This window comes from Drosophila simulans, chromosome X, assembly GCF_016746395.2.
Source record: "Drosophila simulans strain w501 chromosome X, Prin_Dsim_3.1, whole genome shotgun sequence".
Taxonomy (NCBI): domain Eukaryota; kingdom Metazoa; phylum Arthropoda; class Insecta; order Diptera; family Drosophilidae; genus Drosophila; species Drosophila simulans.
This window is the reverse complement of record NC_052525.2, coordinates 988,296-1,011,783: the sequence shown is the minus strand read 5'-3', so window position 1 is coordinate 1,011,783 and position 23,488 is coordinate 988,296. Positions and strand designations below refer to the sequence as shown.

Here is a 23,488-nt window from a genome sequence, read left to right as displayed (position 1 = left end):
CTATTAAGCTGTTTCGGACGAAAGGTTCAGCTGAAGCGTAAATGCCTTCATGGTACCATACTGCAGCGTACTGCGTGGGCTGAGCTGCCACACTGAGCTGCAAATAGTCTTATAAAGCCGTGGATGCACTTGCTCCGTACTGTTCTCTGCCGACATGACGTCCCAATCCTGTTGATGCTGCTCCGCTTGCTCTGTCAGCAAGTCATAAATCTTCGGCTTCAACTGAACTTGATACATCAAAATGTTGGTCAAATTAAATTTCTTGCGCCTCGTCCTTTCCCGCACTACCCCGCCCTAACCCCGCCTGCTGCTCCTTGATTCTCCCAGGGATTTCACTAGGAGCAGCTGCCAAGTAATTCGTCAAGCTGCTTTGTCCTCCTCCAGCGGCTGTGCTTCTTATCTCATCTCTGGGTGAGCATTGTTGCTCCGCTCCTCTGTGCTGTGCTGTACTGTTCAACTGTCTGACTCCACCACCTACCAACCTACCAACCTACCCACCCACCTACCGACCTACCACCCCCATCCCTGTATCCCTGTATCGCCCCGTTTTGGCTGGCTTTCATGTCAACTGCATTTTTCTTTTGCTGTGTTGCTTGTTGTGTGCTGTGCGCTTTTTCACTGCTTTAAACCACTTAATGGGTTTTTTTATGTGGACCTGGCTTAGATGGAAAAGCGCAAGGAGTGGGAGGCGGCCTGGCGGTGCCTCGGGGCTATTCATGCTGCAGCTTTCTTGTAGCTTCATTCACAAAGACTTGCAATTCATCAAATCTCGTTAGCCTCGGCTTTTATAGAAAATCTGCAGCTGCTTTTGCTTTTGCTTCTGCTTTTCTTTTCGGGGTTTCGGGGAGCTGTGCTCCTCTCATTCATCTGCCACGCCCACGGACACGGAGTGGGCGTGGCCGAAGCTTCAGCACCGATTCGAATTCCCGTCCGCATCCGCTTTACCATTTCCAAACGGCATCCTATCCTCTGGGATCCTCTGTCATTATTGACTGGCAACGACTTTAAGGCAACTTTTGTTCCGCTCCCATGCGCTTAACTTTAAGGGCTTTACCTTCTCCACCTGAGCTGAGCTCAGATCCATGGTTCTTCCTTTGAGCTAATGAAAAGTGTGTGTCTCCCAATATGGAGTGGAATCCTTGCAGCTGCAGCTTGCATCATCAGGCCCTCCCAGCGAGCAGCTCGTCTAAATGAAAGTAAACCAAAGCTCTGCCAAGGAACAACAATAAACGAGTTGGCCAATGCATTTTTAATGCAACCAACCAACCAACCAACCACCCAACCACCTGTATAAATCCGTGAGGGAGGAATGGGGATGCTCTCGAGGTTCTCTAGGTAGCCTCAAAAATGTTTCCAGCATTGGGGCACATGTGACCACCACTTTGCGATTAAAGAACCCTTTTGTGCTCCCTTCACAACTATTTTCTGGGATCAGCACTATGATTCGCCAACACTGAGAGGTTGAACATGTGGGTAAATAGAAATTTGTAAATACAAAGAAAATCAGTTATTCAACACTGGTCTGGTGTGGAACCAACACTGTTCGGATAATATATGTATTTGACCCAACTAGCAAACAACGCGCTACCAATACTGTTTTGTCTGTTAGCCAAGTGATGGCAAAGCATTTGCGCCGCACTTTGGCTAAGTGGGAGAAGGCGAGCTCTTCGAGCAGGGAAGCAGCTGCTCCAGGGCACCTCCAGCCTGCCACCTTCAGCCTGCTCCTTCATTTGCTCCCTCTTGGCAAAGTGCCCCATATCACGCACAGGCAAACATTGCAAGGACCCCAAATGCATTCAATTAACAATTTCTCCGGCCCTAGACCTGGCACACAACTTTGCTGGCTGCTGGAACTGGGAACTAAAAAAGTGGGAACAGGAGGCGGTGGTGGCTTTTAATCAAAAACTTGCATTTGCCAAGTGGCAGGGCATATTTTTGGGCTAAGTTTGTGCGGCGCCAGAAGTGGGTAAACTTCTCCAAATTGTGACGTCGACAAAAGTCAAATCGTGCCGACTCGCAGCACCCTGAAGGCCTCACATGTTCATTACGCTGCACGATTGCAATCAGGGGAATGTGTTTTGGGGTGCGGAATTAAAAGATACCGTATTAGAAGTAGGTACTCACCATGATGCAATAATTTAAATTAATATTTTTTATATTATTTATATATCAACCCGCCCGCTTCTCACTTCCAACATGATTGTATCTACATACGATCCAGATTGTTTCTAATGACATATGCATATGCGAGTGATTTACGAGTAAATACAGTTGCTTGCATGCGTGTGAATTAGGGCTTCATTTATGAATCATAATGCAATCATTGATTACGATTCGTTACGCGTTGTGGCAGCACTCATTCTGGACGTTGTCAGTCAGCAAGTGAATGCCGTAAATTGCTAGGAGGGGAGTATAGACAGACTCTGTGGAAATTCGTAGCATTGCCGAGAAATGAGCGTAACCGAAGCCAAACACCCGCATGGAGCAAGTGGAGCTCCACCTTCAGGCCATCCCCACTCGTTTTCCCTTCTGTTTGCTTCGCCCACTCCATTTGAAAAGTACTTTTCGAGGACGAGGACGAGGAGGGGTTGGAATGCAGGATGGAGGATGGCTGGCGGGCTCGTGCCATTTAGCAAAAGTAATTAAGCGTCAATGCGTTTCATTTGTGTTACTTTTCTGGGCAATTACGGCGCAAAGTTTGCAGTTTTGCAGTAGTGCGGCGCAAAATGTTCATTGTTAAAGCCAGACCGACTCATCAGACTACGAAAAAGATTTTATTCCGCCGCCCGAGAATCGATCGCAAACGTGGATACTTGGTGTTTGATACTGCGTCAACAGGTGAGCCCAGCGTCCTGGCCCGACCGACAGACTGAACTTTCCTGCCCTGTCCTGTCCTTTTCGACTGCTATCAGCGTGTTCTTCTCCATCATCATTATGATGACCGTCATTGGGGCTAGGAAGCAACATTTTACCAACTACCGGGAATCCGTCCACTGGCCACTGCAATGTGCTAAAAGTGTTTCTCATTAAAAAGTTGTTTCACAATTTTATTATCCTGTCGTTACCGAAGTATTTGTAGTCCAGAGTCCGTAGTCATCTCCCTCGACTTCATCCTCGTCCTCGTCCAGGTGCTCGCTGCTTCAATGTGACGAGCTGAGCTCAACCGGGGTGACAATGTCAATAAAGCAAACTTCGCACCCGGCCAAAAGCCCTGCGGATCCCCCTCATAAAATAATTTTAAAATTACTTGTAAAAATAACAGCAAAAGCAGGAGCGGAAGGAAGTGCAAAAAGTTTAAATAAAAGTAGGGTAAACAAAAATTATAGCGAGCGGGAGGAAACGGAACGGAGCAAAACAAAAGCATTTACGATGCTCAAGGGATGGAAACCAGGAATTATCGTTGCATAGTTTTGCGGAAACAATTTACACAGAAATTAAGCTTTCACAAGTATTTCTACTCTGCGTAAAAGCGCGAGACTTTGACCGCAAAGATCGTTGGGTTTTACACGCCAAATCCAGTTAGGCAAAGCGATTAACATCCCCGCTTGCAGATCGATGAAAACAATCCAATCGTTTCGTAAATATATTGTTATGCGACCGGATAGGTCCTACTAAATTTGGCTAATTGATAAAGCCCAACAGCTCGCAGCCATAGATAATTCAACATGAAGGCGGCTATTATCGCAGCCACTCTCGTTTTGATTAGATTGCGATTCCTGCTTTGGGGAAACTATCTTCAGTGCTCAGTACGCAGTCGAGCATAATGTCAACAAGAGGTGGCTTCATTCGGCTCACAATTCTGGTGACGGCGGCCCTCTTGGCGGTCTTCGTCCTTCTGAGTGCTCTCCAGCGCACGGATGATCTCAAGCCCACGCCCTTGGGTCAATATGGTGTTAGCGTGGAGGCCGGATTGGCTGCGAAGGTAACTCCCCCACCGATTCGTCACCTGGAGGAGCCCATAAAAGAGGTACTTGTGCGGCAATTGGAGCAGGAACTGCCCGAGGTGGACTATGGCTTCTGGTACCATTTTGCCAAGCCCATGGGCTACAAGCTAAACAAAACATGTGCCTTATATCCCGATCCCCTGGACCTGCAGCTGCACAACATCTACTGGCAGACCTTCGTCAACTCGAACGTGACATTTCGGCTATATGCCGCCTATTTGGACAAGCGGAAAGGGCTTAAATTGCCAACGGTAAGGATTTTGGCCACTGCCAATCAGATCGGCAACGAGTTCCCACCAACCCATTGTCAAATGTGGTTCGAGAACTATCGGCAACCCATTTTCGTGCCCGTGGCGGAGTTCCTGAGTGTGTGGGTCAAGGCGTGGGGCAATAAGCCGAATCTTAACTACCCGCACCTGTTGAGCTGTCCGGTTCCCAGTGAATTGCCGCCGCCTGCCGTGAACTCCTTTCCAAAAACAGTGTCCCTAGTTGCGCAGCATTGCGAGAAGGCGGGAAACTCGCTGAGGGTCAACATGAATCGGAAGCAGTCGGTGCCTGTGGTGATCCCGTCCTCTCAAAATCCCAAGACTCAAAATGCCACTATCCAAAGTCAAAATGAAGCTCCTCTGAACTTTGGAGTCTGCCTCAAGGGATTCGATTTTCCCTATGTGGATTTATCAGAGCGCCTTATCGAGTGCACTATGGTCCAGAATTCGTTTTTTTTGGCATAAAGTCTAAATTTTTATGTCAATATATCGTCCTCTAGCAATTATTTTCTAATAGAAAATTGATCATATAAATAAAAACAAAAAACAAAATTGACCGAAAGCTTCACTAAATCGTTTTATGAGCTTTTAAAGTTGAAGTGTTAAAAAGCTGATTGAGAGAATGCAATTTCCGAAAAATTACTTGCTTACTTTTGCATGTGGTATGATCGTTAATACGCATCCAAAAATTATAGTAAAATATGGAAAATAAATGCCAAGGTATGATGTTTTTAACTTATGTAGGTAATATATGTATAGTTGTACTGTTTTTATATTGTGTGACATCCAATTTATGTGTATTTTAACAGAAAATTCTAACGTGTCCCCTGTGTTTCGTGGAGTATAACTAATTTTCTGACAATTTCTGACAAAAGTTAAAAACGTCAGTTTGTACCTTTAACTATTGTCTTTCACGGTAAAGTAATATCTTTTGCCCATTTTTGCTCGTTTTCTTAAAAATTTGATTTTATATAGTCAATTTTGAGTTCAGACATAGCGACCTCCTGGACATTTGGAGGCGTAACAATAGGCAAATAAGTTATGTTTCAGATTACGTTTATTCCGCAATCAACAACAATAATCAGGAATCGAAACAGACAGAAGATATTGACAAAAAAATAGTAAATTTTGAATTATTTATTAAAAAAAAACTGCCCGAGTGTAACAGATAACTAGACCGATTTATTTCCAAACATACCAAGTGGATGGCGTCAAAGATAACAATTCTTGTTAGAGATTTTGAAAACTCCACGACACCGAAGCAAATGGGACGCCGAAACTTATCTTACCAAAATGAAGGAGAAAGATTAAAAAGGAAACTGAAAATACGAGTGAAGCCCGGAATAAGCTTTACAAAAGGGACCGACTATCACATGCAAAAAAAGATATTCGGATCAATAGGATGAGTGATATTTTCCACAGAGCGATTGATAATTCGGACCCACTATTATCAACAATTAGTTTAAAAGAACGAGAGAGAAAAAATAGGAAAAACCACTTCCGAAGACAGTAATAAGTCTTTTGGAAATACAGTCTAATTTTAAACCTGATCCATGAGACAAAATATTGGATTCACAATCTGATTCTGATTCGAATTCATATTCGGAAATTTAGAATGTAGAACTAGAAAAAGAAAAGGGGGATTATTTTTAAAACAACAATATACACGACTTTAAAAAAAAAAAAAAAAAAAAATGATATTTCGTTGATTCCTGAGCCATACCAGTAGTTAATATGGGAGGCAAGAGAGGGCGTGGTCGCACAGACTTCAAATTTTCTGTGCAAACTATTTGTGATTTAACAACAAAATGTACAAAGTTTCAAGTCTGTAGCTCAATTTTTAGACTTTATGCCAAAAAAATCGAATTCTGGACCACAGTGGAGTGGTTTGAGCTGCAGCGAATTTTGGGAGCCTCACGGATCTATGCCTATATGTACGATGTTCATCCCGCGGTGCAGAGGGTCCTCGACTACTATCAGCGCACTGGATACCTGGAGCTGAGACCTTTGACCCTGGCCAATGGAATGCCCAGACTGAGACACTACCAGCACATGTTGCTGCAGCACAGGAAACTAGAGAAGAGACTAAACGAACTGATACCCTACAACGATTGCTTCTACAGGAATCTGTACCGGCACGACTATCTGGTCAACGTGGACGTGGATGAGGTGATAATGCCTCTGGGTGACAACCGCAACTGGCATCAGTTGGTGCAGAAGGCTCACGCCCTAGAGGTCGAAAAGGGCGGCAAGTGTGCCGGTCGCTTCCCTGCCTTGTGCTTCATTAATTCGTACTTCACCAAAGTGCCCACCGAGTTCAGCAATCACGAGGAGCAGGCTATCGCCGGGGAGTTGTACGTCCTCCAGCACACACAGCGGATCAGGAACTACTCTAAGCCAGGACGGGCTACCAAGTGCTTCCACAACGCCCGTCTTTCCTTGACGCTGCACAACCACTTCACCCTTAAGTGGCTGCCCGGCGGATGTAACCCCCGGACCTTGAACACGTCCTTTGCCCAAATGCAGCACTACCGGGAACCCGATGAAAAGTATAACCTAACCAATTTGACGGATGATCGCAGCGTCTGGAAATTTGCCGGCGAACTGCGAGCCGCTGTGGAGTATGTGTGGCTTCATCTGGACGATGTGTTGGCCCAAATCAGCGATCCCGAGGAGCAGCAACAGCAGCTGGAGGAATCGCTGGACCAGGAAGGCGACGACCTGGACCGTGAGCAACAGCCGCTTCAGCCACTTGTTCTGCTGCCTCCGAAGCCATTATCATAAGTTTGTGATCATTACAGCTAAGGTTTGTCTCGCATTGTTGGTTCGTTCAGTGCTTAAATGATTATACAGGTAAACTTACTAGTTTTAAGATGTTTGTGTGTCTGAAGAATTGGACAAGGGTTAAACGGTTGGTGGCTGTATGCTTATCTACACTGCTGATAAAGGAATTATTCATGCTTTAATAGAATTGGACATCAAAGTGTCCCAAAATGCAAGTTATCTGTATATATACTTCCTGTAGCTAACTAATTCGAGGTTAAAGTAAGTGTACAACCTTTTCTTTTTTTTTTCTATTTATTATACTTATATCGTGCGATAAATGTACTCACTATGTTAATTTGAGACTGTTCTAAAAATAAATGTTTACCCCAAGCTGCGATCGAGACTTATCATCTGGAAGTGGAAAACCCCCATCCATCATACTCCAGTAGTTTGCAGCGTATTTTCCCTACCGATTCCGCTGATGTGATAGGTACGGAATTTGCAGTGATTGATTGTTCCCGGCTAGTGAGCAAATGAAAAAGCAATCTTCGTGTGCGGTGGGGAGGGGGGTTGGGGCGCCACCGAAGTCTTCATCTGCGTCCCTTTCCCGACTTTGGTATAGTTTCATGCCGAGCAAGGTAACCTCATTAACTCGGAACACTGTTCATTACAGCGGGAAAGTGGGCGTTTATCGGTAAACTTGGTTCCTGCGAAACATCCACGAATCATCGAAGACTTGTTGTACGCTAATTAATCTAGTGGAAGGAATAAATGCATTGCAGCAGATAAATTTCTTTACTACATTGACATTTTCGACAATTCTTTATTATTGTCGATCGATATAAATATATAAAAATGGGCTAGATGCATATTTGTTTTTTTTCCTCCCTCATCTATTCAATGTTAATATAGGTTTTTATATCACTTATGAAATGTTGAGGCTAATTATAAATTTTGGGAATAGCTGACGTCCGAAACCGAAATATCCAGTGCAAAAGCAATTAAAGCACCGATGGCATTCCAGATACCACGAGTGCGATAGTGCCTCTTCCAAGGCAGAGCCCGCGGTAAAAACTTCAGATACAGTGGCCGTAGAATTGCCCAATTTCGCTAGGTAAACCCAGTCATTACGCATTACGCACGATAAGTCCGCCGTTTATATTTTTGTAGTTTCGCACTGCCGGCCGACAACTTATCAGCTCGTAAAAGTGATGAAGCATTCAATATAGCGTGCGATTTAATTACAGTTTCGCCCAAGAGTATGCCATGATCTATACAGATTCGTGTTTCCGCTGCGGTTGTAAGGGACTAGGCACCAGGGACCAGAGGATCAGGGCTTATCTGCGGTACAGACCATTGTTAAGAGCAAAGTCCTGGGGAACTACGGTCATTGAGTCACTCCAGCTATGTGTTTGAAAATATACGTTCACTATCTTATCAGTGTTTTTAAATAAATGAAATAACATTCATCGATTTGCTTCCCAGCTCCATCCAAATATAATACTGCAGTTCTGGCCAGACAGCCGATATGCCGGTTGGGCCTTGGTCAGTGGTGATTCTAATAGGGCGGGGTGCGTTCATCGTAATCGCGTTTATTATTGGCAATTCCTTAGGAGACATTAAATTATACGGCACCGATACTCGGTGCCCACTATACACACACAAACAAAAAAAAATGTCCGCAATACGCAGGCGTTTGTTATCGCAAAAAAAAGATAACCTAAGTATGCTTTTCATTCAGGGACGTATCAGGAGTATTGTGGCGCCCAAAAGAGTACCGGCCAGGGAGTAGGTGAGTCCAGGGGCTGTGTTGTTGCTGGAAGCGGCCAGCAGGATGGGCTTCTCGTTGGCGCGTGCCTGCATCCAAGCCTGACAGTCGGTCTCGTTCTTCACGAATCGGAAGACGGACTGAACGATATTGGCGGTGGTGATCTGCGTGCACTGTTCCAAATGATGGATGACACAGGCTTCGAAGCGCTGCAGGTCCACGCAGTGGGTGGGCGAGAATAGGAGCTCTGGGCGGCTCATCAGGTCCGGAACTTGGCCGTCCTTGGGAATGTACTGATGAAAGGATTGATTGAGGCAATTGCTAATGGCCTCCTTGTTGGCCTCCAGGCACTCGGGTCCCTGCTCGGCAATGAAGAGGGCGATCTGATCGCCACCACGCGAACAGGCGAATCCCAGAACGGACGCTCCAATTCGGGTAACCGTCTCCTGGTGGCGCTTCTCCTCGGCGGTCAAGCAATGCTGGGCCTTGTCGTTGAACTCCTTGACGCAGGCCTCCGCCTCTGGTGCCTTGAGACAGTATTTGCTAAACACGGTGTCCAGGTCGCCGTTCGGCCTCGCCACCTCCATCTCCTCCTGCAGAGCCGTCAGATTGACCACCCCGCTGATGCAGGTGCTCATCTTGGCTGCCGCCCGCTCGATTTCTTCGTAGAAGGTTGCGTTGTCCGCTCCGTTAACCTTCTTGCATTTTTCACGATATATTTTTTTAATATCCTCTGTAAGGGATAAAGAGATGATGGGGCATTTGATATAATAAAGATGTGATTGCAAACTCAGAAGAAAGGAGGGGAATATAGCCAGGGGACGGTTATGTCACTGTCCCAAAATCTTACCGATGCTAACGTTCGTGTTGCGGTACTCGGGGGGCAAGAACTGGGCTGAAAGTCCACCAAGCTGGCTAGGATCCACCTTAGACGAGGCGGCGGACGAAGGAGAGGCCGTGACCTCCAGGAGCAGAGCGCCCAGAGCAGCCAGTAGGCAGACGCCGACCATCCCGTACTTGTTCATGCTGACGATGGATGGATAGGTCGATGTGGTGGTGCTGGTGGCGGTGGTGTGCGTCTGTAGATCCGACTGTGGTTAAGTGCTGCCCGTGACTGAATGAGAACGACTTCTCCCGGGCACGAAGCGACATGGCAAAGCAAAACCAAGCGTCGATGACGACGCACAGTGGGCTCAGTCGTAATCCTTTCCAAACCCGATCTCGACAATCTTATCGCTAGTAAACTTCGTCTTTTTGTCTTTCCTGATAATAATTCTTTCTGAAAATTCGAGCTGATTAATCAGTTTATATATTCATGATTATTCATTTGCCATGGTGATCGTAATTCTTTGTGACCCTCGGTCGCATATTTATTACTTAAATAATATATGAATAATGCATAAGTGGGATACATATATCAATGATTCCCACTGACAACGGTTAAAACATGAAATGTATTTCTGAAGGTTATTATTTAATTTATAATTTCATCTTGTGAGTGCGCACTTTGACTCACTGTGCGATTGCGTTTCGGCTTTGTTCAATCAAACGACAGTGACATCATTCACACTTCGGCCACTGCGGCCAAAGTACAAAGTTTTTCCAGGGTCTGATTCTTTTCCGGCAATTACAAATCCTAGATAAACGCGAGTGATGATTTCTCGCCAAGTGGTTGGCCGATCCCTTTCCGGTACCAATAATGCTGAAGGTAGCGTGGAAACGAGCTCCAGAACCATGGACGATGTCGCCGAATTGTAAATTTGCCAAATTTCTAGCCTCGATACTCGGCCGTTTGGTTTGTTCGACATGCATATTTTATCTTATCGGCATATAGGTAATATTTATGTACTTGCTATCGCAATTGCCGGCGGTCTCAGTTTCTTTTGGATTTTGCCCTGTATTTGTAAAAAAATAAGGTATATTGTTTACCGGAAAAAAGCCGCTAACCGCTAGCCCCTAGCTAATTTATAAGTTTAGTTTGCAGAAGAAGTGTAATAAAATATAATTTATGGCCTTGGACGAAGTTGTGTACAAATATCATTTACATGACCTTTTGTGTGTTTTATTGCCACAACTACTACGAGTATTACTCATTACTCAATGAGTTCACAGAACCTGAGGCCTGACTACCAGGTATCGGATAGTTTGCAACCCAGCATGTTTGCACTTCCAGTTGAGTCGGCAATCTGCCACCGCACGGCAACAACAGCGTGGTTGAAAACTAAGAACAAAGCGTCGGTGATCGGGGGAATTGGGATTTAGCTGTTCCCCGATCGATTGTTGCGATTGCGGAATTTTTCTTGGGTCGACAGTTGTCGGTTTCAGGTGGCTCTCTGTTTACGTCTCTGTTTATTGTTTAGGCAATGGGTTTCCTAATCAATCCGCACTGAGTGCACTTTACGATACATACATGTTCTATACTATATGTTTATGTATGTCGTCTTGTGTCCAAGCCCACGCTTTCCCAATTTCACGCGGATTGGGATTGGCAGAGCAAGGCAGAGAGCAAAATCTCTGGCCGGGTAAGATTCTCCACACGATCTTGGACTCGCGTTAAGGCTAGACTAACTTTAATTGCTCACTTGCTTCCGTGCTGCTGTGGCAAATCAACGTTGACTATCATAGCGCGTACACGAAACCGGTTCGCATAACGATTTCCATCGGGCACGGTGGTCAAGGCTCAGCAAATATTCGACATGACAGTGCGATTACCTCTTAGAGATCTGGACTACCTAGTTTTGTGTGCGGCGGTTTTAGGTCTTAACTTCAATAAGATTCGACTTCTGAAGAGATACTGATAAGAAGCAATTCCAAGGCATCGACTAAAAGTATGCCAAGGGGCATGACTATCTCCAGAGCTGAGTGATATTAAATGCAATGCATACTTTTAAGATTGGAAATTAAATATGCAATAAACAAGTACTGTAAAAAGGGCTATGGAAATGTAAAACAATATTAATGAAGATGAAGACGAGTATAAAAGAGCCGATATGAAGAAACAAAGAGGAGTACATGTTAATGGATAGAACTCGGGCAGAAGAGAAGAGCTGCAACAATGGACAATTATAATCAGTGGGTGGCGTTTCAAATATTGAGCATACGCCACGTTGCACTCGAGCATCGGCAGATGGGCTGCTTTTGAAGCCAAGCAAATGAGCTGACCTCCTCTGTTACGCTACCAATCCGGTTAGCAATTTGTGGCAACTGCACACACACACACACACACACACACACACACACACACACACACACACACACACACACACTGCCGCCGAGGAAAATGAAACGTAGTAAATGGATCTTCAGCTGCCCCGCCCACTTTCCCCACTTTTGCCTGCTCGCCAGATGCTTTTCTTTCCGACTGCCTTAATCAGACATCGCCAAGGACTCGCTGGGGGAGGTAAGCTGGCTGTTTGCCCTGCTGGTTGCTTTATGAGCTTAGCCTGTGTGCTTTACTACCCAATTAAGCTAGGAAATACATTTAGCAAACTAATGAATTATAAACACACACACAAACATCCGTGAGCCAGCCAGCCAGCCAGCCAGTCAGTATGGGTGGTCATTCACGGTCGTCAAATATTTCTGGCTTTCGACCTCCTGACGCCCTTCCATGCTAGGAGTCTAGTCGATCCTCATTACATTGTTTGCTGCTTTTCACAAGATCTTCAATATTTGGGATGTCCATTAAATCGTTTAAGCCTTTTAACACCAAAGTCAAAGGAAAAGTAATGAGAAGAGCATAAAAGGCTAGGACTTATCAACTCGTGCATCGTGCTTTGCCGTTCAGCATATTGAATCCGCTCATCAATGCACAGTTTTCCTTTCTGCCAACTAGTTAAACATTTCTGATTCCGTACGGGACCATTTAACTTTCCTCTTCGTTAGCTGCTCCCGACACCCACCATCGCCTCCTGCTCTGGAATCAAACATGCCACGCCGAACTCAGCTTGCAGCGTGTATCCTTTTAAATGAAATTAAGCTAATTTGGGGAACAGGCAGCGCGTCATCATCGTCCTGGACTATCCAAGGGAACGGATGCCGTGGAAACGGCAACGGAACTCATTCTCGCCGAGAAGTTTAATTCAATGCAGAGGGAGGCTAACACACACACACACACATACCCATACACAGAGCCACACAGCCACACACAGAACACTGGCACTAGCTCATGCATATGCAAGCCCCGCTCCCTCCGCGTACTAAATCAAAGTTGTCTGTGTTAGCCATTTGCAACACATGCTACACGTCTGTGATTCCCCCTACTTTTGGGTACCGTGCCACCTGTCCGCCGTCCGTCCGTCCGTTTGGCCTGCTATTGTAATTTATTATCCTGCATGGCAAAAAGGATTTTCATCAATTAATCATGCTGATGATGCTGCTGCAGCTAGATAACACTAACGCACAGATTCCACTAACCGATGTGCCGTGTCCGTTGTCCGTTGTCCCTTGTCCGGTATCCAGAACTCGACCTAAAGCCCCAAGTGCGACTCCTTGCCTTTGAACAAAAGATTGAGGCCTGAGTTCTGGACCACAAACCTGATAAATTAGTGCAAAACAAGTGGTCTAGGGTCAAGGTGGAAGCCTGGCGATGTCTCGGTGATCCCCGCCTATCTTCATTGCGAATGCAAGGTGAAGCACGGGACTCTTTCAGTCTTTCAGTCTTTCAGTCTGGCGAACTCGACTTAAAGGTCTGCACTTAGGGCATATAAATAGATTAATCAACATAAATTACAGCTTAGGTGCGTCTGTCAGAAAGCGTCTAATTTAATAAATTGGGTTTGAGGTTAAAAGGAGATGAAATATTCGTCCCATCTGTAGATAATACTAATTAGAAGTTACTCAACGCATTTGTTCTGCAGCACAGCTGTTTAAGATTATGTGCCACTTAATGCACTGCATAAAATAATCGCGCTCAAACGGGCTCAAATCAAATGTCTAAATTATACTTATTATTTTGATCGCAGCATCAAGACCTTAAAGCGACGGCCCCCTCTGCAGGTGGCCTTGGCCCTACTGACTCCCTGGCTAGGCAGCCTCCTCGCCCTCGGACCCGGACTCCCGTGTGTCCTGTCCGTGCTTCCGATTCGCATGTGGTGGCCAGCAGTCTAGGGTTCTGTGATTTATAGAGTGCGGGCCGGGTCGAGTCGTGTTGCTTTGGCAGTCAATGCACTCTGTGGGTGCGGGCATTTTAATTCAATGCCCGAGTAAATCAGCTTAAAGTGCATGAATAGTCTTTTCATGGACGATTTCATCAATTATTCAAAGCTGGACCACCCTAAGTAAAAGTAAATTATTGCCTGGCGGCAGCAGGGCGACTAGTTAAAATAGCTCCAGCAAAAACAAGGTCCATAGCCATTTTTCGTAAACTTTATTATGCAAAATTTAATTTTAATACACAAATAGGGCAAATGACGGTGCAGCCGGTGGAGTTGTGTTGTTAAGGCCAGGTCAACTGCATTGCGATGGAATATTCGTTTGGCAGTACCTTTCAGACCGAATGATTGATTGATTGACTGACGCACGTACTTCACTGTTGCTCTTGGATGTGGATGGACGAATGCCAGCAGGATTATTTCTTCCTTGGCCCTGTTAAATTGCCTTATTATTTCCATCTACGGTTTTCAATTAGTGCAGTTAGATTGAGCTGTGCTCTTGTTTTCCCAGAGCCTAATGCCATGCCCACATACATGTGGAGAAGTCAATGTTGGCATTCTAAGTAATTGAGATTTGTGTATAGTAACGCAAATCACAAGGGATTTCTCGTTTGACATAGAACTACTTACAGAAGAAATGAATGAAAATTTGTAGCATATTTGGGCAAATAGTTATTAATTTTAGGAGGACACGAACGGATAAGCGAACTAATCATTAGATCTCCAGAGTCCTCTACACTTACCACACCGAGCGCCTTTGAAGTTGTATAAACAGGACGAATTTAAGAGTATTTCACATCCAAAACTCATCTACTTACGATAACCCCTTGGAAGCCTTCCCTACGTGAAATAATTCAGCTCATTAGTAGGGCGTCCTCATCATCTTCCCAGCCGACTTCGCTCTTCTGAGTGCCTTGTTTTTAGTCAGCCACAGCATTTCAGATGCTGGGGGTGGGATTCCAGTTCGGGCGGGGCTAATTCGGGCCATAAATTTGCTGCTGTTGCTGGTTGCTGTTTGTTGGTAGCTGGTTGCATGTTGCTGTGGCTGCTGCTCCCAGGCTAACTAAGCCTCGCCTCCGCCTCGCTGATATAATGTGACACCAGCTGCTTAATGTTTTGGTTAAAAGCATTCTAAGTGAAATGCAACAGGGCGGAGACACGAGCGTGGAGTTGTTGCAGTCGACTTTCACTGCCCGGCAGCTGTAGACAAAAGAAGGAGCTTCAGGAGGTCTGTGCATGCTGGGGGCAAAGTGAAGGCGTGCCCTGCTCAGGCTGGCAATTTGCTTAAGCGAAAAGTTGCCACATTTGAGCCAAGGAACACACCTTCTAGCGACGACAGTGGGTCGTGTTCTGCTTAATATGAAAGGTCTAAACAGGAATCAAAATAAGTTTGATTTTCAATAGAAATTAAATAAATATATACACTTGTATTTTTGAGAAGCGCAAACTAATCAACTCTTTAAAGCGTTGCAATGTGCATATACATTTATTTTTGAGAAGCGCAGAGAACGGCACATTATAACATTTAAGTTCAGTTCAGCAATCAATGGGCTTACTTCAAACAAAAATGACTTAAAACCAGTAAAACAGTTGATCCACACAATATTAATCCACGGCGATGGCATCTTTTGACACTGTTGAGAACCTTGGGAAAGAAACTGCTACTGCTGCTTCTGCCTGCGGCTGTTGTGGCAACATCATCATCATTCATTTGCGCCCAGGTGCGTTTTCGTGTGCACTCAGTACTTCGCCGCTTACTTGTACTCGTATTTGGGTTTTGGCATGGGCCCGGGCTGGAGTTCCCGGTGTCTATTGCACGCCTTGTGGCAACTTTCTGCGGATCCTTGCAACGAAGCCACACGTGAGTCGCCCTCTTCTTGTTTGCTATTCTTAGAACTTGCGCCTGATTCCGCTTGGCTGGTTTTGGTGTCTGCTTGAGTTTTAGTTGCTGTCTGCATTTTGTTTCTGGTTTCCGGTCCTGTCGCCTGTTTTTGGACGCATTTCCTGGTCGATGTGTTGTTCTACCTATTAAACTTGGGCATAGCGAATTCCTACTTGTAGTTTTCCAGCTTAGGCTGAAAATGTCCCTTAGCTCGATAATTAGCAAACTTCTTTAGTGTTTTGTTCATCTGAACACAGAACACAGTTTGGTGCTTTGGTGTTTTCTCACTACGACTTTACAAGTTTCCATCGATAAGGTCACCGTTCCAAGTCGACGGATAAAGAAAACAGCTTTATCAAACATTTCACCACCAGTTTTGAACAGATGTCGAGGCCGCGGCGACTCTGGCTTTTGACGGCATGTTCCGAATCATTCAAAATTCGATATGTCGGCTAGCTACACACGCCTGTTCCGCATTTTGTTCGTGATCATTTTCATCAAGTTGCTCTTCCTTCTGGGACTCTTTTTGCACAGCTACGATGGTGCTGACCGGCTTCAGAGGTGGTCGCATGTGGATGTATTTGATGAACTGCTCGTAGATCGGAGGCAAAGTAAGAAAAACTCCCAATTAGGAAGAGCTCTTGCTGGGGTCAGAGTGTATTTAAAGTGTGTCAATATCAGAATGTACATTTAAGGACTCGTCCCACCTACCATTTTAGTGCCTTCTTGGGAGCAGCGATTGCGATGGATCCGCGAGGAAATGCCGTCGTTTCCACTGGAAGAGCTCCTGGCCAGAGAAAACAGCCGATTGCCTTCAGTGAAGTGTGGCCCCGCGCCCGATTTGATGAACATTGATTTTCACAACACCTATTGGCAGAGGGCTATTAATGGCAACCTAACGTATTACCTTTTTGCAGCCTACTACGACAATAGGGAGGCGGTCTCAGAGGCGCCGCTTGTGCGCCTTCTGGCCATGGTTAACCAGCACCAGGACAACTCCTTCAAGTACCCCGAAATCTTCTGCCAATTATGGTTCGAGGGCAGGGCTGATCCCGTGATTGTTCCCGTTTCGGAGCACAAGGTAATGTGGCCCTTCGGTCATGCGCCTCGGCGATATTACCCAACGTTCTTGAGCTGCCCTTTGCCAGAGGGTGAGGAACAAGGGATTGTTCCCAAGATGGTTTCCTTGCTGGCTAACAAATGCGACAAGGCCAGAAATCTCCTGCGAGTGGTTTACGAAGTTGATGAACCTACAGTGGCGGGAAAGTCCGTGGCTAATGCCTCATCCCCTACGTCCGCTGTCCCATCCACGGATCCCAAGTTTGTGGTTTGTGTGAAGGCGATGGATTTTCCATATGAAGATAAGTCCTGGCGATTGATCGAGTGGCTGGAACTGATGCGCTTGCTGGGGGCCCACAAAGTGGTGCTCTACGACGCTCAGATGCATTCGAACATGACCAGGGTGATCAAAGACTATCTGGTCACAAGTCCTGGCTTTGTGGAGCTGCGTGGCATGTCTTTGGGTAGAGGTGAGCCGCACGTTGGACCGCATTTCCACCACTATGCCATGATGGCCGACGGCTTCAATCGGATTTTGAACGAGATGATACCGTACAACGACTGCTTCTACCGCAACATGTACAAGTTCGACTACGTGGGCGTGTTCGACATCGACGAGGTAATAATGCCACTCGGAAACCATACCACTTGGCCGGAGTTGGTCAAACTTGCGCGTATTGTACCGGACTACGAGAGTCGCACTCCCGCGGACTGCACTGAGTGGGTTAGCTTCTGCTTTCGCAATGTGTACTACCCCAGGTATCCGGAGCGCCCCAAGGTCTACCGGAATTTGTCGAGCTCGTTCTACATGCTGCAGCATGTGGAGCGTGTGCGCGAGCACTGCAATCGTGGGGCAGCCGCCAAGTGTCTGCATGACACTCGATTTGCCGTTGGTCTGCACAACCACTTTACCTTTTTCCACACCGAGGAAGCCGCCTGCGCTGCCAAATCGGTGCCCATTGAGTTTGCCCAACTGCAACACTATCGGGAACCTGACACCAAGTCCCTGCTGATCGATCCCATTGTGGATGCCAGTATCTGGAGATTCCAGCCGCAGCTGCAGGCCAGGGTTGAGGATCGATACCGGAGACTGGGCTTTCTGCCAACCGAACAGGAGTTGGCTAAGACCTTGGAGAAGCGTCGACTTCGGGATGAACTGCAGTTAAAGGAGGCCGTGGGTGGAGCCTAGTGTTTGTTCGTGAAATTGACTGCATGAAGTCTAGTTAAAATTGGGTATTAAGATATTTATGAAAATGTGCTAAGTACTCATAACGTCCTCGATTGAATACTTCTCTAGTATCTCAAGTAATTGCAAATCTAATATTTGCTTGAAGTTTTTTTTGTTTAGCCTTTAGGTAAATATGGAATATACTGTAAATATTTTTCAGCGTTTATTGGGCTATGTAAAAAGGTAAATAAGAAAAGGAAGATGATATAATGTGTGTTTTGGCTTGAAACGCAAATAATGCAAACACAATTGAAATTCGGGGTTCCCAATTCGACAATGGTTCACCTGTTTTACGTAAGTTTTCCTGAGACAATTGCAAGCAGCTGAGCAAACAAGGCCCGAAAACTGAGGCTTATTATTTGCACAGCAAGTATAGGTACTAAACGTTAACGCTGTTTGCACGTGTTTATGGATTTTAAGGTGTGTCAAAGTTATTTAAATTAATGATGACTAACTTCTGTGTGGGCTTATCATGTGATGGGCAAGAAGTAAAAGAAAATGCTGTATTTTGGCACAATATTCTTCATTGCTCCGTCCATGAGTTGCCTACAACAGCTGTTAAGTTTCCCCGGTTGTCTGTTAAGTTGCCCCTCTGTTGCTCGATCGAGCAGGTCCTGGCAAATCCTTTCAGTTTGCTTCAGTCGGCCACGAACTGCTGGTCGGGCTGGAGGTGGACTCACCGACGTCACACCCGCCCTCTGATGATTGCCCATTTGATGCATTGGGAAGTTTGTGTTTGATGCGTTGCTTTTTTGCGTAATGCAACTGCTAACAACTCTTTAAATATTTTACACGATTTAGCATTTCAAAATGATATTCCCCGCAATCCGCTTGCGGGGGGCATGCGTTTATGGTTCAATTTCAGTTTATGCATTCTCATAATGCTCGATGATTTCAGAATGCCGTGTTTGCATTTCATCTCCGAGTGACTTTTTCAAAGCGATTCATTCGCTGGCAAAATGCAAAAATGCACATAGAATTTAATTTAATTTGCGCACACTCATGCACCATTTATCCACTTCTAATTAATTGCATTGCACAAGAACACAAAACGCAAAACATTTGAATGCGAATGTGAATGTGTCTGAGCGGACATGAACAAATATACAAATGTGAACAAAAACACGCTCAGAGCTAACTGAACTGAACTGAACAGGGCAAAAAGCGACACAAGATGAAAATATTCATTATTATTTGGCCAAATTGCGAATTAATGATATGAGCAAACAGGCAGGCCATAGTGTTGTTGGCATGCAAATTATGCCAGCGCGCAACAACAAAAGCAATGCCATTTTTTAATTAAACGCTTTAGCTGTAATCCAGGAGCGCTTAGTGCAGTTGGGATTAGGCAAAATACTCGCGAATCCGATCCCAGTGATGGAAAAAAGTGCAGAATAGTACCGAAGTGCGACCGAAACGAAAGAAGACAACTCTTCACCAGAAGAGTTGTCCGGTTTCGAAAATGCTTTCACTTGCATTTACCTTGTTACTGTGAGTCACATAGGCTTTTCTACCAAAAGTCATTTTTTCAGAGCAAAGTAGGTCTAGAAATTCTAAACACTTTTGGACGACACTTCGTTTTGAGAAGAACCGAGTTAAAGTCAAATTTTATTTACAAAACAATTGCGATTTATTTGTTGATATATTTTGATTGACCTAAGCGATATTCGGACATTTGCAGTGCGTTAGGTAAGTTTCGTAGACCCAATTCGTAGTCATTAATAATAGCATTATGACCGTTCGTGAGCTTTCTCCTCCTTCGACATCTTTGCATGTATGTACACTCGTGCATACATATGTATGTATGTACAATAGTATTCCTCGTTGTATGTAGTCGTATGTCTTGTCTGTGGGTTAGCTTAGATTTCATTGGCTGCCGCCGATTACTGGGAATCCCCGAAAGTATGCAGAAAGTTGGGCCAGAGCAATTGAGCGGATTGACGGTAGGTGGGGTGGAGCTCCCCTGCTTAACCCCACCCCACCACGCATCTAGTGCAACCGGCATACAAGAATACGAGGCACAAAGTTCAAACTAGCCAAACAAAACAAAACAGAACAGAGCTGAACTAAACTGAACAAAACAAAACAAAACAAAACAAAACAGAGCTAAACAAAACACACACAACGCAACAGGGAGCTGCTCATGTTTTTTGTTAATTAAAATTGGCATAGCAGCCGAGGGGAAAGGCAAGGACTGGGAACAACATTTTTGCATTTTCATCAGTTTTCGGGGCAGCTAGCAGTCAGCAGCCGGCATTTGAACATTTCAACATTTCAGCATTTCAGCCAGCGACGATGGCTCACAGGTCATAGGTCACAGAAGGCGAGCACAGATGCCAAAGCAGAGTAGTCCACCTTCCCTCAACTTCCGTCCCACTTCCAACGTTCAACTGAATGAGTGCCCCTTCCTCGCTGTGCGCATATTTACCTTTAGAACATTTAATTTTTCAACAGGCGACAACCGAACCGACCCGTTGAGGGCGAGTCCTCGATTTATGTGCTGCCAATAAATTTGCCCAACACTTTGGCCCCGTCTAATGCAATATTTACATCGCATCGGGCAAAATAAAAAATTGCATCGACAGGAACTGCGAAGGGCGAAACTGCTTTGCGGGAACTGAGAGAAATCCAAGGTGCCTTCTATTGTGGCTTTCGACTGCTCCCAGAAGTAAATTATTCATTTAAATGAATCGAGATCGAGCAAGTACAGTGACATACAGATTCAAAAGCATTTCATTACAGGCTATAATCTAAACTACTGTCGCGATAAAATTGAGTTGATCTCTGTAATACTTTTTTCTCGAAGTGCACCCGCGCGTCTTGCAGTTTTCGTTTCTATTTTGGCCCTGCTTTTCATTTTGATGTCATTTAAGTTAAAAGAGCACTTGGAAATGTCGGGTATGAGATCCCTAAACGGCTTTTAAGAACAAAAACCTCCTGCAATATGTTGCCTTCGTTGTTTCCCTAATTTGTATGGCAGAAGTGAAAGGAGATTTCCATATCCGTACAGTTCTCAGCCCATGCCAAGTGATACATATGTACATATGGAGACCGTGGTTAAGACACGGATTTTCCATTTAACCAAAATCGGGTCAAATACAATGGCCATAAACTGCTTGCCAAAAGCCTGAAAGCCCAATACTCGCAGTTCAAGTCCGCCCAAACATTTGTTTCTGATTCCAATTTCGGACTGATTTTTTCTCACTCATAAATTCGAGTCCTTTTGGCCCCATTTTAACTTATGGCAGCCAGAGCCAAATCAAAGTTGGATCTTCTGGTTTGATTTTGTGTTGCCATTACTTAAAGATTCCTTTGTCCTCTGCAGATGTTGATGTTATGAATTTTTACTGATTTTAAAAGATGCGTAAATACCAAGGCTTCGTAATCTTTTCTATCGGAGATTTTGGCGTGTGAAAAACGCTTTTCCTCGGTTATTTCCAAGGAAATAGGAACAACTTGACCCAGCTAATAAGAAATGCGTGCTGTGTTACCTAACACCCGTGTGTTTGGGGTTTTGCACCCACTCAAATCATTCAGTCCGAGGGTGTGTAAATATTTGTTGCTAAAGTTGCCAACTTCTGTACACGTCCCTTGGTCTTGGCCAGTTTTTCCTTTCGTGCTTCCAAAGCAGAAATTTCCAGCTCACGTCTTAGAGAAAAGGGGAATGTTGGCTTGTTTGTCTCATTAGTGGGAAGTTCAGAAAGCGTTGGGTTTGGCTTTGTAGATTTATATACATATATAGTTGTATACAAAGCTACGAAAATGAAAGATCCCAAAAATCGTCATTATATTAATCTTTTTTTTTTGTAAATGCTCACATGTATAGTGTTGGTTCAAAATAGTAAGTGCTGAGATTTATTCGTTTTAACTTAGCTAACCTCGCCATTTCCATATAACCCCACAGCCGTTGCTGACCTCAACAAAGCCGCCATGCTTCCCAACAGCTTTTACAGGATGAAGGACTTTGCCAATCCGAGAACAATGTTTAAAAGCTGTGCGAACAACAATGAATTTGACACAAAAGGTCCTCAAAAAGTGGAGTCACCAACTGATGTTAACCAGCCTGCTGCAGCTCCTCGTCCCATTGCCGTTCCTCAATCTACTGAAGTTACTCAATCAGAGAAGACCCAAGAACCGAAGAATGCTCCAAAGAAAACGTCGCCATCAGAGACCCAAAAACGTGGCAAGGGGAACCGGAAGGGCAAGAAGAATCCTAATCATGCGCCACGCACTCCCAGTCAGACGAGCAAGAGCGGTCGAAGCAAGAATCAGGCCAAGGATGGAAAGTTGACGGGAAAGGATGACAAGGAGAAGGGTAAAGGCCAAGGAAAACAGAAGGTCCCGCAGCAGTCGACTGGTGCACAATATAAGATGATAATCAAAAAGAATGTGCAGGGAAAGAAAGTCTCAGAAGAAAATCTTTTAGGTCAGAAGGTCCAAATACGGTTATCCGAGCAGAAGCTTTTGGGTTACAGGCTTGAGACCAGGGTTAATCGGAACACATATCCACTGGCCAAAAAAGAAGATTCGGTGGTCGGTCTTTACAAATCATCACAATTTCGGTCACTGAACAATAAGAGTGATAATATTGTGACCATCGCGGCTAAGAACGCTGAGCCTCTGGAGCCCGAGGCCGAGGAGTCCGAGGAGTCCGAGGAGCCCGAGGATTCTCAACATCCACTCAACAACTGCTGGACGCTGTGGTATCTAGAGAACGATCGAACTAAAAGTTGGGAGGAAATGCTGCACAAGGTTACAAGCTTCGATACCGTGGAGAAGTTTTGGAGCCTGATCACTCACATCAAGCCCCCATCCGAGCTCAAGCTGGGCAGTCACTACTCCCTGTTTAAGAAGGGCATTCGACCCATGTGGGAGGATAAGGCCAATGTCAATGGAGGACGCTGGATCCTCAACATAACCAAAAACGCCAAGATGGCGCTGGACAGTTTCTGGATGGACGCCATGCTCTGTCTGATTGGAGAGGCCTGTGAGCACTCGGACAATCTTTGTGGCGTCGTGGTTAATATTCGCGGAAGGGCGAACAAGATCTCTATTTGGATCGCTGACGGGGAAAATGAGTCTTTAGTCCTTGAGATTGGACGCATTTTGCGCAAGGGTCTACGCATGGAGAACGGATACGTGCTGGAGTATCAGTTGCACAAGGACTCCAAGGACAAACTGGGATCAACTGTGAAGAGACACTATATATACACTATATAGATTCTCATCAGACAATTGCCAATCGAAACATTTTCAATATTTTCGGTATTTTTTCACAAGAACTGTGTGTGATCAGGTGTGATCAGCCATCGATCGATAGTTAGGTGGGTTCCAAATCTCTAGTTAATCCATCCGTACACGTCGTACATAAAAATTTGTATGCTGCTCTTATAGAGCTACGAAATAAAACATAACTATTTGG

The 23,488-nt window shown here is 45.1% G+C and overlaps 4 protein-coding genes across 4 annotated transcripts; 3 read left to right on the top strand and 1 right to left on the bottom strand.

Moving 5' to 3' along the window:
* Positions 1–3,634: 3,634 nt before the first annotated feature.
* On the top strand, positions 3,635–7,503 carry LOC27206370. Its single transcript, XM_039297111.2, has 2 exons — positions 3,635–4,636; positions 6,092–7,503. The coding sequence occupies exons 1-2, from the start codon at positions 3,764–3,766 to the stop codon at positions 6,992–6,994; spliced, it is 1,776 nt and encodes a 591-aa protein (XP_039153045.1). The 5' UTR covers positions 3,635–3,763; the 3' UTR covers positions 6,995–7,503.
* Positions 7,504–8,552: 1,049 nt separating this feature from the next.
* Positions 8,553–9,902, bottom strand: LOC6724845 (27 kDa hemolymph protein). The gene is made up of 2 exons (XM_002105849.4): positions 9,595–9,902; positions 8,553–9,477 (listed from the first exon to the last, which is right to left on the bottom strand). Exons 1-2 carry the CDS (start codon positions 9,767–9,769, stop codon positions 8,714–8,716), a joined length of 939 nt encoding a protein of 312 aa, XP_002105885.1. The 5' UTR covers positions 9,770–9,902; the 3' UTR covers positions 8,553–8,713.
* Positions 9,903–16,186: 6,284 nt separating this feature from the next.
* LOC6724844 lies at positions 16,187–18,390 on the top strand. The gene is made up of 2 exons (XM_002105848.4): positions 16,187–16,390; positions 16,499–18,390. Exons 1-2 carry the CDS (start codon positions 16,225–16,227, stop codon positions 18,025–18,027), a joined length of 1,695 nt encoding a protein of 564 aa, XP_002105884.1. The 5' UTR covers positions 16,187–16,224; the 3' UTR covers positions 18,028–18,390.
* Positions 18,391–19,598: 1,208 nt separating this feature from the next.
* Positions 19,599–23,488, top strand: LOC6724843. The gene is made up of 2 exons (XM_016173150.3): positions 19,599–19,755; positions 21,971–23,488. Exon 2 carries the CDS (start codon positions 21,997–21,999, stop codon positions 23,284–23,286), a length of 1,290 nt encoding a protein of 429 aa, XP_016037625.1. The 5' UTR covers positions 19,599–19,755; positions 21,971–21,996; the 3' UTR covers positions 23,287–23,488.